Raw genomic sequence first — 20223 nt, 5'->3', positions numbered from 1 at the left:
ACATTAAATCAGATTCCAAGCTTAATGAGGTTTTTTCTATTCTAAAACTAATTCGGGAACACAAGAGAGAAACAAAAACAAAGGAGCATTAGGCTTCTAAAAATACAGCTCTATAAATAAAGGTATGTTCTGCCACATGGGCAGTGCATTACTCTACCAGCTTTGTTGAGGTTGGGAAAGCTGAAACCAGGGGTTGGAAAGCTGAATTTGACCCTGAATTTGCATGCAGCTGCCCTGATGTAGCTATGACAAAAGGTCTCTGAGGAACCCTAATCTTTAGACCTGCATCAAATAGTTTCACATGTGGCTTATACATATAAGTATTTCCCATTTCATTGATGGGCATGCAACCACTTCACATTTCTGTTCATTTGTAAGAGGGGAGCTTGATTTTTTTTAGAAAAAAAAGCACCCCAGACACCTGCTGCTCTCTGTTTGCACAGTCAAAATCTGCATCAGAACAGGGACCCTCATTAAACTGAAGACCACTCTTCCTAAGCCAATACTCATCCTTAATACAGCACTGCAAGCTATGTTTCAACATGGGGTTTGCCACATCCTACACATCCTGCAGTCAATTGCACATAAAGCAGTAAAGTCACATTCCAGCAGGAGCTGCTTAAAAAATTATTTTCATGGTCAATTGGTTTGAAAGTACTGATTTTAGCCACTGACAGATGTCAGCAAACAAGACTTTTAGGTTCTACCCTGCCCTTATGAAGCCTGTCTCTTCAGAGGCAGTATGGGCAGTGAAAAGCTGCGCTTCCACATCACCTGTGCCCATGCTGTCAACATAGTGAAAATCCACACAGACTTCGGGCAAGGACAGCAGAGTCCGAGTAGGGAGTGAGGTGCATCAAAACAGGCTCCACTCTGCCATAGGTAAATCACATCTGGCAGCAGAGTGGAGCAGGTGCTCTCTGCCACTGTTGTCTTTACCACCACAGATAGATTGGACTGACTACTTCAGAGGGAATCCATTTCAGAAGCACCATTCCAGTCTAAATAGCTGAGATGATGCCAAGAACAAAAGCTTCCAGGGCCTACTCAGAGATGTCTTTCAAAATCAGCTTTTGTTCATGGCTGTTTGTTTTTTAAAAAATCAGTGACAAAAGTGAAAATATTTAGTGTCTTTTCTGCACTGTGAAGATCAAGACCTAAAACTCAAACAGTTTTGATTCTTTGATAACCTAGTATCTTAACAGTAAGAGCCACAAGAATTTTTCATTCCTTTCATCTGCACACACCACACTATTTAAATAGCTTCTCATAATTGCTATCTCACTCATTTGCTCATCCAAAGACTTTCAAGTGGGTCCTTAAATCACCATTTGCTGATCTTTATGCCTACCAGGCTTTATTAGCTGTCAACAGGTTGCTGCTTTGGAGAGCAGCACACCATGGAGGACACTGCATACAGCAGCACAATTAACAAGCTCTATTGGTTTTATGAGAGGTGACACTGCAGGACCACAACCAGTATCCATCAAACTGTTTCTGCAATCTCTTTTCATGCTTTCTTTACATTCAAATGGCATATATAATTTTTCCAAGATTAACTTGGCTTCCTCTTTATTAAAAGCATCAGCTGTGGAGAAAGATTGATACTACTTTCTAACAAAATCAATTTCATGAATATATATCATTATGCTTCAGGAGCTGGTAACTATTTGCCTGCAAAACTATACCCAGTTCAAGGTAAGACCAAGCACTCTGCACTAACAGACTGTCCAGTGGATGTTTTTTAACCCCTCACCTAATCGTTGTTGCTCCAAAACCCCTGGAGAAATACAGTTTCAGGTCTAACCCTGTACTTCTGAGAAAGCAGAAGGCACACTGCATGCACCAGTTAACAATAAACCAAAAATGTTAGGGAAAAAAAAGATTCTTCTCAACTCCATCACTGTACAGTAATCAAGCACTTCTCCATAAAGCATATAGGACCTAGTCAGTCATCTTTCCTTCTGCTCAGCGTGTAGGAACACAGATCATTTAAGAGATCAGTTCTTGATGTAGATAGTAGTTAACATTGCTGCTCTGAATTCTGAGGTGGTTTTATTTCAAATCTGAAAATGAAAAAGGTCTGCAAGTCTGGTCTGGATTAAATGGAACTCGGCTGCATGCCAGAAAAAAATTCATCACATTGAGATAGGGAGCCTGCTAGCCAGGAATCAGAAGTAGCTTGACTGGAAAGGGAATGAATATTCTTCTCAATGGCAGTCAGAAATCTAAGAGTACGGATGACTGTTTTTCAGCAGAGGCAGAATGCCAGCAGCTGTGCTGCTGTCTCCATAGCAAACATAGTACATGACTTGAGAAGGACATACTGCAAGACACCTCTAGCACCTCCTGAATGTTGGTGCCCAGAAGAGAGGACTTGCTGCTGAGGAAGGAGCTGGCAAGGAGCTGCAGGACTCCTTCAAGTGGAGATCCCCACCAGGCAGCACAAACCCAGTTGGAGTACAGCCTCTCTCCATTGCTGGCCAGGGAGGCCAGGAGGCAGAGACCAACTCTGCTCCAACTGGACTGGTGTCTGTGACAGCCAGTCACTCTGTCCAGTAGCTTTCAAACAGAAAACAAGCCTTAACTGATGCACACAGCTGGGCTAAGTGTATTGCCAAAACAGAAGCACATCGTTTTTGAGTCCTCAAAGGTCCATGGCCAAAGCAACTGCAGCATACTAATTCACGTGCTCCATAGCAGACCTGCTGGGTGACAGTCACTGTCCCCTAACCAACTGACGCACAGCGATCAAGTCTCCAGTCACTCCTTTCCAATCTGCCAGAGTAGTTGCACAAGGTCCCTTTGACTACACAGCTTAGTTTTCCATCATCCTCCGACCATTCCCAGGAAGAGAAACAAAGCACACCTAAGTACAGATTGTGGCTTTAAGGTGCTTTAAATGCCTTTGCATGGTAAGACCATAACACTATCAGTACAGCTGGATAAATAATTGAAAATGAGTTTTGCAATTCAAGCTGACTACTCCCAGCTTTGCCCAAAAATTCAATCTCTACCTCATGCTTCCAGCACCAATTGATATTTTCCAGCATTCAAAATATCAAAGAACATTTAGAGGGAAAAGAAAAAAGAAAAAGCCAACATTGCTATTGCTTTTATATGTTGTTACATTGCTATGATGTGCTGAAACTCCCCAGAGACTTTCAAAAGCTGAGCAAAATGCCACGAAGATTTTTATTGTTTTGACAGACTCCTTGAATCAAATTGAAACATATGACTTCTCTACCCATCAGCAACCTGTTAATGGTCAGGGTCCTCCACGCTCCCCATGGATGCCTTTTACCTGTCTGCCACCACGTGTCCACGAGGGTGCAGCGCCCTTCTCCCACTACCTGGTGGAACCACTGCCAAGCTTCATTGTTGATGGGCTCTCCCACTGGACCAAAACAAGAAAGGAAGTAGCCTGAGACTCAGAAGGTTACAGGCAGTTCATTCTCCCTCTTGGTGTACAACATGTAGAAGACATATGCTTACAGCATTTTTCCTGACATATGTGAAGGACTGCAATGCACTCATGTAACTTAGGACTGACTTTTTCCAAAGACCAAAAGGCAAGCAATGAATTTCACTGAAAGCAATTAATCAATGTAGGTCATGTCTGAGAATCTCTAGAATCCTAAATAATGCAGGAAAATGCTGCTTGGGTCACCTATGCCAGTAAAATTCAAAGTGATGTAATTTACACTGGATAGATCTTTTTAGCAAAGAATGTAATCCTGCAAAATAAGCTAGGGAACAGGCAATCACACTAGAGTTCAATGGCCCCAACTTCAATTTGTTGCTTCTTCTGCTGAGAAGATATTTGAAAAGTCAGACACAGAGCCTGCTTTATCATCTGTTTTTAGCCACATCCTATCTGGTCAGCTGAGCTCTTCTGGCACCTTCATTTCACCAGCTAGAACCCCTTGTCATTGTCAGATGAAAATTTCATGCCTCTTACCTGATCCCAAAGTCTTCAAGGAAGATCTGTCATATTTTTTCACCCACTCTTCTCCATAATTCAGCAGCAAGCGTATAGCTGTAGGTGCTCCATAAAACTGATTAATTTTCAACCTTTGTACCACTTCCCAGTAACGACCTGCAAAATCAAGAACAGACTTTTTATCTGCCTAGCACTGACATACTGCTGCAAAAGCTCAGCTGAAAGGTTAACAGCCAAAGCTGAAACTATGACTGCTGTGAGTATAGGGCAAAAGCAATGACAACTTCTTTTTTTCCCACCCTTGATGCACAGATGTTCCTGAGTGTGGCAGGTACATGTTCCAAATGGAGATTACCTTCCCTGAGCAGTCAGGTCACACTGCCATGTCTAGCCAAACCTTTTTCCACCACTTCCTCACCTGGGTCAGGGTACACTGGAGTGCTTTCAAACAGGACAGAAGTGGCTCCATTGCAGAGTGGTCCATACACAACATAGCTATGTCCTGTGATCCAGCCAATGTCAGCCACACAGCCAAAAACATCACCTTGCTGGTAGTCAAATACATACTGTAAAGACAAATGTAAGGCCAGCTGACTTTCTGTTGGCAGGTGCAAAGAGCTTAAAGGTAAGGTGCTGGACTGGACATCCAAATGAGAGCAAGACAGGGCACAGGGCAAGTGGAACCAAGCATGTGGGACACAGTAGCACAAAGACCAGCCAAGGTGAGGAAGCAAGTCAGAGGGACCAGTACCAGGTGTCCCAGGCTCCTGACTGCTTTTGCAAACACACAGGGAGCATGGCTGTACTAGCAGCTTCTCAGCTGGATCAACAAAGCTACAACAAAAGCCCAGAGCCCTGAATGCCTAAGGTTGCCTACTGTAGGTGGGTCCATATGGTAGAACTGACTCAGAATTGCAGGGAAACTGCAGACCTCAGTCTCAGACCACTCAGCAATATCAACAGATTTCCATGAGAGAGATGGAGAAACTGATAGGTGTCCATACCGCATTTTCTGAGAGATGTTCTTAGCTGCACAGCTTCTCTACATCAGTGTATCACTTTCCAGTTGCTACCCACTCCGTGCTCATCAAATTCAAGATAAAGGTCTTGGAGAACTCACTATCTTGTCTTGGTTATGGAAAATGCTTCCCACTGTAAATCTGTCTCCTCTACCATATGGTAAAGAGGTCCTGACCCATCAAGCAGAGACCGTTTTATGGATCAGAACTAAAAGAAAACCCCATGAGTGTGACAAGAGTGTCACATGTGAGTGTGCAAGGACCACAGAGATCACAGAGATCAGCTGATCCCTCTACCTAGGAAAGCCAATTCTCACCTTACTTTTCCAAGTCCCTTTCCCTCTCAGGCACTCTAAAGAGACTGCAGTTGCATACAGTGCCTCCCTGCATGACTGCACCAGGGTACAGGATCTACCTCTGGACTAAGAGATGCCTTGGCGATTACACTGTGACTTAGAAAAGCTAAGACTTACCTTCATGCAGGTAAGTCTGAAACTTGCACATTCAGATCTTCTAAAAATACAACTGTGTCGGCCTAAAGAAATAAAACCTCCACCCGTATTGTGTGTGATTACAAACAGGGTGATACCACTAAAGCCAAATGGAGATCTTTCACTACAGTCCTCTCCCTATTTCACTGTTACCTTTTAATACACAGAGCTCAGACCAGAAGCTTCAAGAAGCACTGCCTTGACTCTTTTCTTTTTCAAGACAAAGGAGTTTTAAAACATTTTACCTAGATCACCCAGAAAAGCAGCGCAGAGGTGCAACCACAAAAGCAGAAATACAATTTTTGTTCTTCAGACAATAAGTGCTATGCAAAGAGACTGTTTGAAGAGTCCAGATTCTCCCTGAAATAAGAAAGGCCAGCATCCCACTGCAAAATACTGCAATGATATTCACATTACCAGTGCCAGTAAGATACTTACCAGAATCTCCTCAGCTGCAAATTCTGGGCAGCCAATGCTAGGACATTTTAAATCCAAAAGCAGCACTGCATTTCTTTTCTTTCACAACTATAGGCTCAGGTTTGTATAGTATCATATTCCTCAGGAACAAATCCTGAAGATTAATTACACAGTTTCAGACATTTTTCAGCTTGTTTACACCCACTAAGCCAATTGGGCAGCAAACAGAGAATACAACACTCCTCATCAGTCCAAGTCCCTCTTGTTAGTACTGCTGGAAGGCAAGTGAAACTTTTCCAGAGGATGCAGCTGAATTACCTTGTGCGTGAGAGCAGTGTACAGCAGGTATCCAGCCTGAGTGTGAACGATTCCTTTGGGTTTCCCAGTGCTGCCTGAAGTATACAGCATGAAAAGCACGTCTTCACTGTCCATGCTCTCTGGATTGCATACAGAAGCTGCCTTGGTCATCTCCTATGGAATAAAAAATAATTTGACATATGACCATTATTTGTCAGAAAGATTTTGTCAGTCAGACAGAAAGACTTTGCCTATATGGAGCCAACCAATACTCTCCCTTTAAGCATGTTAGCAGTGTCCAGAGACCATTGCTGTTGCCTCCTCAAAAATGTCCACGATGTATCATAGGTTATATGGGCTCATGTAGTAGAAAGGTTCCTGTGGATGCATGGCATCTGACCTTTCCACCAGTACCTCTGCTAGGCACAGAAGCCAAGGAAAACCGGCGAGATAAAATAATATTTCAGAAAAAAAAAGGTAGGTCATAGCTGCTTACATTTCAAGCCTTTACAAGCTGCTCATAGAAAACCAAAGTGCGACTGCAAACATGAATCACACTTCACAGCAGCAGTAAAGCTGACTTGGTACTGTTTAGGACCTGCCGTTTCCTTTTAAAACTGCAGTGCTATGGTTAAACTGTTCACCTCTCCTTCCCTGGCTGCAGCACTGGATGGCTGTGCTGTCCATTTGATCCTCAAATTCTAATTTCTTCTACCCAGGAGAAGGAGAGTGGTTTATAATCCTGCCTCTGTCACTCTTTTCATACTGCCCTGTTTGGTCAGGTGAGTGAGATCCTCTCCTCACCCCTACAGTAAGAACCACAGGAGGGAAGGATGCAATGCCGTACTAGGTCAGAGCAAACTTTCGGTCCAGCTCGTGTGCCCAGTCCAGCAGAGGAAGGGAAAATAATGTGCTTTGAAAGAAACACTTGTGGCCACCAAACCTTTTAGCAGCAGAGGGTTTGTCTATCCAGGCTGATTTTTTAGGATCAGATTGAACATTTTTCTTATCTATGCACGAACTTGCAATAATCAATGTATTCCAGATGCTCAACATATGGCTGTAAAAATCCCCACAGATGGCTTGCTTCTCACAAGCTCTATACTGTCCTAGATGAATAACGATTCCTGCAAGGGTTATTAGATGGCTCCTTGTAGGAATTTCTAGGTACTGCCATTTTACGAGTATACACTGTAAACACACTGTATTTACAAGTGAACACTACCAACAACAGGTCCAGTTGTTTAAAAGTGTCTGACAAACAAAGCTTAATAAAATATGAAGAGTTAATATGAATAGTCTGGTGTAATTCTTAGCCTCTGAGTTACAGCACTGCTGCTCATCTCAGATATTTACTGACATTTCACCACTGCCAATTCAGGCTGACTTGCCAGTTTTTGAAACTAAGATGGAGTTCTCATATGTTCCATTACAACACAAGCGTAAATTTTGCAGGAAGCTTTTCATTGCACAAGCAATGAGCTTTTTCATTGTACAAGAGCTGGAAAACACAACTGCTGTAAAGATCAGTAACAACGAGTTTAATTCTTGTTTTGTAGCAGAGCCTACAATTGACAATGGACTGAGCTCAGTTCTTGGATAACCAAAGCACCTCAAGCTGTTTGCAGACTAAGGAAAATCATCAGAATGTGCTTTGTGGAGTAAGGAATAAGATAATTTCTGAACAAAACTTGCCTTTTCTGTCTAATTTACACTAGTAGTTGCTCCTATCTCATATGACCAGCACTGAGACTTGAGCAATTATCTTGCCTGCAGATGGGCCATTTCCAGGCATTAGTACAATGAGTAGTTTCTGTTTACTGGTGCTGGAAAACTGATAAAACTCCTGCATTAGGCTGCAGTCCTATGTGTAACAACTAAGCACATTAAAACAATGGCTGTTTTCCTCCCCAGGAAGCACAGGTTCTAAAATATTCCCAAACCATCACTGTCCTCCCCTCATGGGGCAACCACAACACTGTTCATAGGCTATATTAAGCCTCTCTAGGAACTTGATTATTTCTTCACTGCCTTTCAACAGTGTCCAGTCTGAACACACGTGCAAACTGTAACAGAGGATCTGAACACGATAACAACAGCAGCAATGGTCTCAGTGACCTCTGGGTCTCAGGAAACACCCATTCCTTCAACCTCAGCACTGTTTCCAAGACTACTAAAATGGAGCAGCATAACCCCTGCCCATGCTGAGATAAACCAGACATAGACTAAGATGTTTTGACTCACAATCCTAACAGACCGTAAATATGGGCAATCCATTTGAGGATGATGATCCAGATTCTACAAGGAGCAGAACTCAGGTCCAAAAGGCACAGATGGAGAGAAAGATGATCCTAGCCAACACTCAGACCTAAAAGGAGTTATTCAGGGTGCCAATGGGTGTCTGCAGAGGTAGGTGACTGCAGGGACACACAGATGCTGTCACTGTAACACAGCTGCATCAATTAGCCCACCAGGGCCCACTGTGGCAGTACAGGATTAGCAGCACACACTGAAAACCTGCTCCAGAGGCAGCATCAAGGCCAGACATCACTGCCAGGCCTGGCACTCGCCAAGCTGCTTCACAGGCTTTTAGCACAGCACACACAAGGAAAGAAAAGGAAAGGCTGGAGACTGCCTCATCTTTCCTGGCTGCCAATTTGCAGTGTAGCCTACAGCAGATCAAAGACCAAAGTCAAACACCAGACTGTTCATGATCTACACGTTCAAGCAAGACTCACACATGTATTCTGAACAGTCCAGCATCAGGTCTCAGAGTCCTTAGCTGGTCCCTATGTTTATTAGTTCACCATATTTCTCTCCTCTAGCAGAGTAAACATCGCATTCTTCAAGAAACATCAGGGAATACAGGCAAGGTTTACCACCAACAACATACCTCTTCAAGGGGAATATCACGGTCACCCATCTGGACTTCATTATCTGTCCTCCGAGCCACAAAGACGTGTTTGATGCTTGGACAGTTCTTCACAGCTTCATCCACAGTCATCTTCAGCTCTATGATTCGGCCTCCTCTGACTCCCTGGTTGTAGGTGATAACCACTTTGCATCCAGCTAAAAAGAGAATTAGCAGACATACCAGCCTGTCTTCCAGGCTAGTATATGCACCCTACTTTCATTACTTTTGGGGATGGAATATACGAAACCATGTGTGACAAATACACAGAACTGCTATCAATTGAAACCAGCCAGTGTCATTGATGAAAACACTCTAAAACTTGAGACACACAGAGATCAGGGGTAGCTGGAACCTCCACAGGTTACCTTGTCCATCTCCCCCAACCCAAGCAGGGTCCACTCCAGCTAAACCATTTCTGACAGCTATCAGTCCAATGTTCCTAAAACACTGCAATGGTATTTTACTCTCCCCACCAGTCCACTCCAATGCCTACCATGAACATGAGAAAGGCCTTCCAAACATCTATCGCCCACTGCAGCTTAAATCCTACACTCCTGCCTAGCAAAGCTGACATTCAGAACAGCTTCTTCCCTGTTACCTGTGTTACAGTGAATACTACTGTTTTAGTCTAACAGCTCACACACTGAGACCAGGGCAAGACTTCCTATGACCTGTGTGAACAAGCACCTTTGCCCCTCTCTCAATCCCTCTCTGAGGCTGCATGTAAGCATCCATTACCAACTGAAGTGGACAGCACAAAACTCAGCAGCCTTTTGAAGGTGTCACACTGCTCTGAGATACCTGCAGCCTTCTGAAACTCACCTGTACCTCCTAGGAGCCACAGCACACAGCAGCACTCTGGCAAAGTGCTTCAAATTGTACTATGCCACATTATTACAGAGCTGTGGCTGCTGAAAAATGGCTCTTTAGTCCATCACCTCCACACAAGTGGTCAAAAGTGAGGGATAACTAAAACACGTACTTGCTCTCTATAGATTAACTCTACTAAAAAGAAGAAAAAACATGAAAATTGCTGTAAGACTTATTCCCTCACGCTAGCCATAAAGAAACTGATGTGACTGCTATGACATGAGCCACTTACTGTTTTGCTCTTCTCTTGGTATTTTTAGCATTACTTTTTACCTAATCACAGTACAAGTGCTTTGGGCTGAGAACGGCTCTGTATGCTGGTACAGCAGCTCACAGAGCAGGGGCAGGCTGCCAACACTTCCAGTGCTATACATAAATCACCAGATTACAATTGAGAATGCAGAATTAATACTGTGAAGGAGTATCAAAAGAAACTCTGTGATTGCACTGCAAAAGAACAAATCGGGCCCCATCCCTAAGCTCTAGTTTCCCCTCCAGCCTCACTGCTCTCTGGCAGTAACCCAGCACACACTGAATGTTAAACAATTTATAAAGTATTTTAAGGCCAGAGGATACTGCATCTGCTGCTAAGGAAAGGCTCTTCACTACACTCTGCAGATGAGTGTGAACTGTCTCACCAGCTGGGAATGAGCCAATAAAACTCCTTCTGCCAAGAAAGCACAGAATTGGGATATGCCTTGGAGCACTGTCCCAGAGGGGTCTGTTCCCCGGTCTGCATCTACTTACAGTCCACGATTCTCCCAGCTAAGGACTCCGCACTGAATCCAGCGAAGACGACAGTGTGAACAGCACCAATCCTGGCACAAGCCAGCATGGCTGCCACTGACAGGGGAGAAACAGGCATATAGATGGCCACCCTGTCCCCTTTCTGTATCCCATATTTCTTCAGGGTGTTGGCAAGACGGCAAGTCAGATCCAGAAGTTCCCTGTGGCACAGAAGCAATGTTGTCATGTGACCACACAACCTGTTCTACGTGGGGAAGCAAAGTAAAGATGCACTTGGACTGAGTGAGGCATCATGATCACCTCCGAACCTCATCTCAGCAGTACAGGGTACACCAGCTGTTGCACCTTAAAGAAGGATGGCCTGGGGCATGGTGAGAGCCAGGTGCTCCTGCCACTGTGGAGAGGAGCAAAGGGGGAAGAGAGCTGCGCTTGCTGCAGAAGGACAAGTGAGCAAGAGCTGCAGGCACTGCCTGGTGTTGTCAGGCTGTGATATGGGTAGAGCAGCCAGATTGGCTGTCCTGCTGCCTCCAGAAGTTAGCATCCGTTTTAGTAATTCTTGATGCCTTTTTTACCCATGTGTCTCAGTCAAAAGCTACTGGGAACACATGTGAGATAAACACAAGATGAAATGGAAGTGTTGTCCAAAGGCTCCCAGCACTCTTTACATTGGGCAACTGCAGGAAATGCTTCACAACTTGTAGCTTCTCTTTAAATTGAAAGGGTAAACAATGCATTTGCATGCATAAGGAAGAAAAGAGGAAGCATGGAGACACTTGTGTGAGGGGCACATTTTACAACACTCTCATCAAAGCTGGATCACCCACAGCCCAAACTCCTCTTGTCACTTCACCCTGCCATGCCACAGAGCACAGCAGCCTTGCAGAACAGAGGGACTGCTCCCAATAAACCCCAGCCACTCTTGCATAGAGAAACTCAGGAACACAGAGAACAGAAACAAAGACTCTTTTCACAGGGCTCACCCCTGCAACATGTTGACATAATAGCAAAAACAAAATAGCAGTTTGTGGTCAAGGGCTTGCACATACACTTACTCTGATACCTGCATCAGGGATAACATGATTGCAGGGACATCTGAGACAAAGATGCTGTCACGAACTGAACAGCTCTGTATGCCTGCAGTGGAAGGGCTTTGACAACAAGAGATATTGTACCAGTGAGGAGTGGTCTCCTGCCAAGGAAGAAGGTAATCCTCACAAGGGGCAGCAGAGCTCTCCTTCTGGTGCTCAGAGGAAGAGACTGGCAGAGTCAGCCAGGGATGAAATGCTCTGGATTCACATACTCTCTGAGTACTGAGGCCCAGAGGAGAGAGATATCTTCTACTCCCTAGAACACTGGTCTTTGATGTGTCACCTGTGAACCCTTAGGGGTCTGTAAGCTATGCCACCAGAGGTCCCAATAACTGATAATAGAGAAATTAATTTGGGGGGTTTGCATTCCATAATAATGGATGAATCCTTATTTTATGTGTCCTTATCTCCCAAAGCTGGCCATAGCTGTGAAGAAGCAAACAAACTGACAAAACCAATTTTCAGCTGGTGGCTAAGCTGTAAATAAAACTGAAAGTTATTTCTAGTTCATCAAAAATTGCTTTGTTTGTTTTTTCAAACCAAAGCAAGCTGAAAATAGGCAAAGCCCAAGTGCTCCACTTGGGAACATCACAGGGGTTGAGAATAACTTGGCATTTTACTTCTTTAGGATAAAACTCCATCTGCACTGTGAGGGCAGTGAAGTGACACAACCATTGAAAATGTATGAAGACAGATCCGGTGATGGTTGGAAGGATACTACTTCCTTCCCATCTTTTCGGAGACAAGAAAAATGAGCCTCAAATCCTAGGCACAGCACTTTGTATTATTTATTTTAAGACTATTCCTGTAGCATCAAATAACTACTCCACTCGTGAAACACAGGCACTCAGAATGGTGGCCAGACACACTCAGCACCTGCTCTCTGGCATTAACTGGCAAGAGCTGCCACTGCAGAGGGACCACAGCTCTGCGGAACACAAGTACGCAGCGGCTGCACCCTAGACTGAATTTCTCCCTTACAGTGAGAGATCAGCTTAAGCTCTAAAGTACAACAGCCAATAACTCTTCCCAAGCCCTTCACGACCATGCATGTTCCTGCTGTCTACGTAAGTGCGCAGTCTGTCAGATTTATTATTTTGCTTACTTTTACTGAGTTCACGAACTAAGCGATTCTGTGCAATAATGAATTCCCACCCATAATTTGGTTTTCTGCTTTGTACTGAAAGGTCACATTTTCTGGCCTGGAATTTATCTGATGCTGCATTAGAGAAAAAAATCTAAATATGGATAAATAATAAAGAGCCAAAACAAAACTGAGCTGCTCAGCCACAGAGCACAGGAAGTGAAACAAGCCCTAGGCAGGCAGCTGTGAGCAAGTAAAAAAAAAACTACTTATCTGCAGTGGAAAATACTAAAGTGCTTTCAGAGCTGCAACCTCTTTCTCCTGAACAGAAGTGCCTGAGTATATCTGGATAAGGTGTGTTTTCTGAGCAACTCCATGATTCATTTGCTTATTCAGGACTCAGCGACACGACGGCAGAAGCTCTCATTGTTTTTTATGATCAACCCCAATTTAACATTTGCTTAATGAGAGTTCACAAAAAAATTGACAAACAATGTGTTTCAAGTCTTTACTCAGGGGTCTATTCACTTTACTTTCTCCTTTGTACTCTGAAATGCCGAGCTAGGAAGGTCTTGGAGGTCCCTTGGCGGTGCAGCACATGTGGAAACACACATTAAGGCATGAGAAGGTGAAGCCAAGAATTCCAACAAAGAAATCCACAAATCTCTGAGCATCAGTTGTGTCTTCTGGTTCCTGTAGCACCAACTTAGGATTCTCTTCCAGTTCAAGAATACAAGTTAGCAGAAATGCTGTGTCAGGAATCCTTCCCTGGACTCCCTCACTCCGTCAAACATGTTTTGCTGTCTAACAGGCAGGCAATTAGTACATGCCAGCAAGTTACACATTGCCAGTTCTTAATCCAAACATGTGTTGGGGTGGAACAAGCACCCTGCAGGGTCACTGCCCCTCAGGGTCACAGCCCCACAGAACTGGGTGGCACAGACCTAACCAAACTGAGCAGGACGAAACCATGGCTATTACTCTGCTTGGCATTGCAGTCCCTCCACCACACAAAGTTAGAAGAGCCAACAGCAATTCTAGCCTCACATCGAGTGGTGCCCCACCCTTGGCACAGAGGCAATGCCATCGAATGCCAGCGGGCTATGCCCAGGGAAGGATCTGCCTCCCCTCCACACCCCGGAGGTGTGTTGGTAGCAAGGCACATCTACCACCTCCCTGCACACCAAAGGATTTCAGTGCAGCCACCCAAGCAGATGGTGCAAAGCAGGGAACTCCATTCAGCAGAAGCAGACAAGAATAATCATTGGAGATGGACAAAGCCACAGTGCACACAGAGGGTTCCAAGGGCATCCAGCTCCCTGCAGGCAAGCCAGGCAGACAACAGAAGGATCTCAGCAGACCCACTGCAGGAGAAGGAAGTGTGCTGCAAGAAAAGTAAGCTCCTCTGGACAGAGGCAGCCGAGGAAGTGCAAAATTGGTTCATGGCACAACAGTCTGCAGATCCCCTGACAAAGCAGATTCTAAGAGCTGAGGGCAAATAAGAGAACTAACCAGAACACTGCTCTAGCAGTGGAGCTGAGAAATGGGGAAGCAGCAACCAGTTGGACCCAACAGGTGAGACCATTTGCACAGGAGAAAGAACATTAAATCCAGTTTGTGCATTTAAAAGAAAGCAAGCCAGGGAGATGGTAGGCACAGTAATGAACATAGACAAATGGCCAGTAAGAGAAATGTGGACCTGCTGCTGGAAAGATGCAGTGTAAGTGGTAACCAACAGGACCTATTAATTTCTTTTTCTGTAATATTTAGATCTCAGCTAATAAGATTAGAATGTTGAGGGTTAAATTTTACTAGGAATTAACTCTCATCTCTCTCTGTATAAGATTTACTTCTGTTTAACCTAACAGACATAGCAATGCTCTCCCTATCTTTACATCTCCATTCAGAAACTAACAGATCATATTTCCCAGACCTAGTTGTGCCTGTGTTTCCAAACCCCATCACTCAGTGTCTGGAACAACTAATGTAAAACCCATCACCAACACATGGCCTTCCTCTGATGCATTTTAGGGATGCCTTGCAGAAACAGTTTTCCAATAAGTCTGATACTATCTCTCACCACAGCAAGACAGCCTGCAACTTTCTAAACAAAGGAAGCCCGTTTCTTTTACATCCAAACAAATTGCATCAGTAACTTCTGTGGGAAGCAGCCTTTTGCAAAGCAATCCTAGATGTTTTCCTACTGTATTCAATGCCATATACAGGCTTTGACAGTACCTGTTCAAGAGGCCACGCTCTCTGCTCTCTTGGCATTAAAGCTCAGGTGAGACTTCCTGCAGCAGTTTCCTGGAACCATAGTTTGGATCAGGCTGAAACTATTTAAAAATTTAGGCTGAATGTCCAAACAGGGCATTTGAGGACAATTCCAGCCTTCCTGCAGACATCCTGAACCCAAGGCAAGGAAAACCCCTTAAGACCTTTTCAAGGTAAGAAGGTGCAAAATCTGTAAGCAGCCTTGCCTGGGGAAAGCCAAAAGCCTGCAAAAGATTTACTTGCACCTTCAACTTAGAAAGCCAACACTGGAAAGATGGAAAAGAGTTTGCTGCCAATGAGAAACACCTGCTGCAAGTAAGTACAAACATAGCTTCCAGCTGCAGTCTTCACTGAGATTTCTAATACTATTTCAACTATTTCAGCTTGGGCTGAGGAATCCATTGACTTTATAAATGCATAGATGTCATGTGGCTCATGAAGACGTCCAACCACTTCTCTCTCACCTACCTAGGACCCTAATTTCTGGTCCTTTGGCTCTCCTCTCCCTACTTTCTATTTTGAATTTTGAACATTCCCTCTGGCCTCAACATTTTCTGCACCAGAGTGAGATCCTTTGTAAATTAAAACCCTTCTGCTGAGATCTAGCCTGCCACCCTTTAGAAAAACAGGTTAGCTAACACATACTGCTGCCCACTCCACACAGCTCCCATTGACAATAGCCCTAGGATTTTGCAATGCTAGGAAACACTGGGTCACAGGTGGATAAACTGTAGAAACCATGGGAAACCAGGCAATGCCAGAGGGAATAAATAACCTCATGTTGGACAGGGGGAGGACTGACATAACTTTAGCTGCTGTCTTTCACATTCACTGTTGAATTTAGAGAGGCTGCAACCCAACAGCTCCAGCCACTAACTCCGCCTGCTTATATAAGGCACAGTGCCCTTTAAACCCAGGCTCAGCAACACATTGGGGAATTCCTCTGCAAGGTTTCAAAGCCCCTGGGCCCTGATGATATGCACAGAGTAGGACAAAACATTCCCAGATGGGTTGGACCCTTCTGCCAATAAATTTAGCAGTCAGCTCACAGCAGCACAGTCCTGCTACTTCACTACTGCCCTACCAATGTGGTTTTGGTGGTTTAGGCTCTGGAGAGCCAAACCTCTTGATAACCAGGAGCATGATCTGACCCCACTTTGCTGACTGCAGCCACCAAATCCCATGAAGGTTGTATTCCCTGTGGTCACAAAGCAGTAAAAAGCCAAGTCTTCTGCCTTTCTATTCAAAACCAGAGGGAATTTGAAACTTAGCTGAGTTTCTGCTTGATAAAAATGAAACCCAGAGGGAGGATAAAGCAAGAGGGCTAGGGATTTTTTTTTCCTCAGAAGGCTGAGTTTCATCAGCTAGAGAGACAGGACAAAACTCAGCAGTGAAAAAAATCATCACAACTGAGCTTGTAAGGGCAGCAATCATCTAGTCATGCAAAAACAAAACACTTCACCCGTGGTTTTGTGTATCTTTGCCAATCAGGAGACGATTAGATTCTTCCCCTAGCACAAAGCACTTGAACTCTGCTGCACAAACACAACCCACCTTGCTGACAAGTGTGCATAGGGATGCAGGCTGAGTGATGGCACAGCCCACTAGCCCTCTGCCTGCTGCAAGCAAGGCAGTCAGTGGGACAGCAGAAGCAAATAGAGGCTCTTTTTCCTTCCAAGGATGAGCAAGCTGGGACAGCACTTTCCAGTGCAGCTGTGTTTCTTGCCAAAGCATGGAGAAGTGGGACCACTGATGGAGGCTTTCCCGTTCCACAACTTTTCCTGCACAACCACCTTCTTTCTCTGCAGGCTGTGATGAGAACAGGGCCAGTACTCAGCTGTTTTCTTTCCCCTGAAAACTCCCCAGAAGAGAAGGGAGAGCACACATGCCAGCAGCCACATCTTTCCTTGTGTCACCCATGGCTTATCTATAAGGAGAAGCAGCTGACAGCAGAAAGGTTTGCAAAGTAGATAATGCAAAAAATATGGTGCCTTGCACTACTTTGCACAATAGCCCTAGACAGCCCTCTCACAACTGAGATTCCACGTTATCCAAAGCTGGTCCTTAGGCAATGCTTAAATTAAAGTCTTTAGCTTCCTAGAGTGTGACTCTAAGGCTGCTAACCCACCAACAGCACATCCAGGTCCTAAGGAAAGGAGTATATCTCTTATGCCACAGACATATATCCAGCACCCCTCTCATTCCCTCTTTAGGCTGAGGCTGGTGTACAGAGACCATCCTGATACAAAATTTCTAGCTAAAATAAGGCAATACTGCAAAAGGCTTTCAACTAAACTCAGCCTCAAAGGGAGGTCAGTGCCAACACACCTTGGAAAAACCTTACTGCCTCATTTAAAACCATGCAGGCCAAAGACCACAGGAAAGGCAAATTATTTGATTCTCTCCTTGTGTACATACTCATACAATAGCACTGTTTGCAACAAAGATATTCCTAGCTTAATGAGATAAGCAGAGAACCAAGTGACCTGTTTTACCACGTAGTAGGACCAAAGTCTCTTGAGAAATTGAGTCACTTGAAGGCAGTCTCACCCAGAGTATTAGGCAGAAACAGGAACATGGCTCTCAAATACAGCTAGAAGTTTGAAAATAGAGATTGCCAATTTGTCTTTCACTTGGATGCTCTCCGTTCTGGTACCTGTTACTGTGTTCTCAGTTTTCAGATGCGGGTTACTCATCTTCATGCCACAATCACAAATCCACAGGCTGAAAATATGCTTTCTACCAAACGCATTTTGGCATGACCAGAGAAAAAACAATTCTGTTGCTGTTCAGAAAGATCTTCCCGTATCTCCAGAGATCCAGAGAAGATGGTTTGAGTGTCTGGAGTAGCTCAACACACTTCAGTTAGCACAGCCTAAGAGGGAGGTTAGAGTTGCCTTGAATGCTGTGCTCTCTGTTGGGCTGCTCTCCTTATCAAGTTAATCTGAGCACAGTTGTCACCTCTGACCTACCCCCAGTTTTCATGCCTGAGGCATAAAGAGAGAGGTAAAAGTACATACACCTGTGAGAAAAACATACCATACATAACTCTGGGAGAAACTTTTGGTTCCATCTCCTTTCATACCCCCAGAATGGCAAAAAAAACCCTCAAAGCATTTAGGCAAGCTACCCAGGTTGTTATAACATATCTACATCATAACATGCCCAAACACATTGACAAATAAGAACACCAAGATTAAAACCAGTGCACTCCTTTCACAGCTTTCTATTAGATAGCATTTATTTCTGTTGCACGGAGCACTAACCTCTCATCATTTGTACACTCAGTCCTCCCTGCTGACCATTCATCACTCCAATGAATAATGTTTTGGGGAGCTTTAATAAATTCTGGAGTGGAACCACACCATCAGAACCTATTCAGACTCAAGGAGCTTCAGGAATCCTAATAAGCTCGAGAAAACATTCTGTAAAAGAGTCTGATGCCAGGATTTCCTGTGTTTCCTCTGCTTTCTGATCCAGCAGATCAAACATCAGGCTCCTTCAAACACACACTGAGAAGTATACATGTCTGGGAAACCTTTAGCTCTCACTAGAGAGACAGATGACATAAAACACATTTTTGCAGGCAGGACTGTGTCCTAAATGAGGGCACACAACAAGGAGAAGAGAAATATGCTTGAAAACTGCCATGTTCTAATAAATCCTACAATCTGTAGCAGCAATTACAAGTCAGCATCACTCAGAGCAGCCTCAAGGTTGCTCTAAACTGCACTGAGGATGAGGAAGAAGAATACAGGGAGCTAAAAATCCCCTCCAGCCAGCACTCCGTATCATCCTGTTGACCATCAATACAAGATGTTCACACCAAGCCATTTGCTGCTGTGCTGAAACCAAAAGCTGCTCATAGACATTTTCCCATAAACACCTCTAACAAGCAAAAAGAAAACTGGCAGGTGAGAACATAAGCCAGGGGAAAGGAAAAACCCAAGCCTTTCTCTTCTAAAAGCCTTTACACTGAGAGGGAATCTACAGGATGGCCTATTAACATCATAACCAGATGATGCTGGATCTCAATCTGAAATTTTCAGCATCTGTCACTAACTTACATCCACCGTACCCCTGACCCTGTACTATATACATGTCTAAGATCAGGGAGCCCTCTCCATGAAGAACACAAGAGAAGAAATTTCTCAATGGGAACATGCCTCCATTTTTCAGGAGCTATTTCATCATGACACAACAACCTAACCACAATGCTGTGGCTGCATGTCCTACGTGATGGAGTACCTTGGAAGAAAGCAGAGTTTCAGAGATCCGATTTCCCACTCTGCCACACTGCCAGGCATTGTAAAACATCGTGAAAAGGTACCATACCTGTATGTGACATGCACTGCAGTGCCAGGCTCATCTCTCTCCCAAATCAAAGCCACTCTGTTCGGGGACTTTTCGACGTGTTGATCCAAGCAATTTACTGTAAAACACGCAGAGATTTAAACAAAGCCTGATCATATGCAAGGTAGTCTCTAAACCTAGCTTGGTCAAGAGTAACAGCAAGCTAGCACAAGCAGAAGCATCACTCATTAGCTTGCTAGCCACACACAGATGTATAACTGTGGAAGGGATAGCTGTTGCAGCTCTGGTAAAGCTATACAACAAATACTGCACTTAATTGGCACAGCTGCCTCAGAGATGGCATCCTCATGAAAGGCCATGGCTGATTCACCTCAGCTTAGCTCCACTGGCTAAGCTTAAACCAGCCCAAATCTTTCCCCTGCTCCCAGAAGGCCAAAGACAAGACACCCTTTTGATGTCCCCAGAGCAGCATTTCACTACATAAATCTGACAGACTGTCTTCTCCAGCTTGCATGTTTAGCACTGCATCATTTGGATTTTCTAATTAAAGCTCACGTGAAACATTCTTATTCCAGGGTATAACAGAAGAGCTGAATCTCAGCTAACTGAAAGTATCTAAAACTTTGAGATTTAGGGCAAACTCAGAGTACAAACCAGACACCTGGGAAACACTAATATGTCTCAAACTGTGTACCACACCTCCTAAAACATAAAGATGTAAGATTACCTTTTAAAGGTGCATCTTCCCCCCCCCCCAACACCTTG

The 20223-nt window shown here is 44.3% G+C and overlaps 1 protein-coding gene across 1 annotated transcript in view; it reads right to left on the bottom strand.

Annotated features, from left to right (window-relative positions):
• Nucleotides 1-19576, bottom strand: part of ACSS1 (acyl-CoA synthetase short-chain family member 1) — a gene marked incomplete at its 5' end in the record, with an annotated part of 27785 nt that extends 8209 nt beyond the window's left edge. Inside the window, 7 exons of the mRNA XM_009070305.1 lie at nt 3305-3397; nt 3962-4099; nt 4362-4509; nt 6189-6341; nt 9061-9236; nt 10699-10898; nt 19480-19576. Coding sequence (XP_009068553.1) covers nt 3305-3397; nt 3962-4099; nt 4362-4509; nt 6189-6341; nt 9061-9236; nt 10699-10898; nt 19480-19576 — 1005 coding nt within the window. The remainder of the gene's footprint in view (nt 1-3304; nt 3398-3961; nt 4100-4361; nt 4510-6188; nt 6342-9060; nt 9237-10698; nt 10899-19479) is intronic.
• Between the last annotated feature and the right edge of the window lie 647 nt (nt 19577-20223).

This window comes from Acanthisitta chloris, unplaced genomic scaffold (genome assembly GCF_000695815.1).
Source record: "Acanthisitta chloris isolate BGI_N310 unplaced genomic scaffold, ASM69581v1 scaffold35162, whole genome shotgun sequence".
NCBI lineage: Eukaryota > Metazoa > Chordata > Aves > Passeriformes > Acanthisittidae > Acanthisitta > Acanthisitta chloris.
Note: the sequence above shows the minus strand (reverse complement) of the source record. Positions and strands in the feature narration are given on the sequence as shown.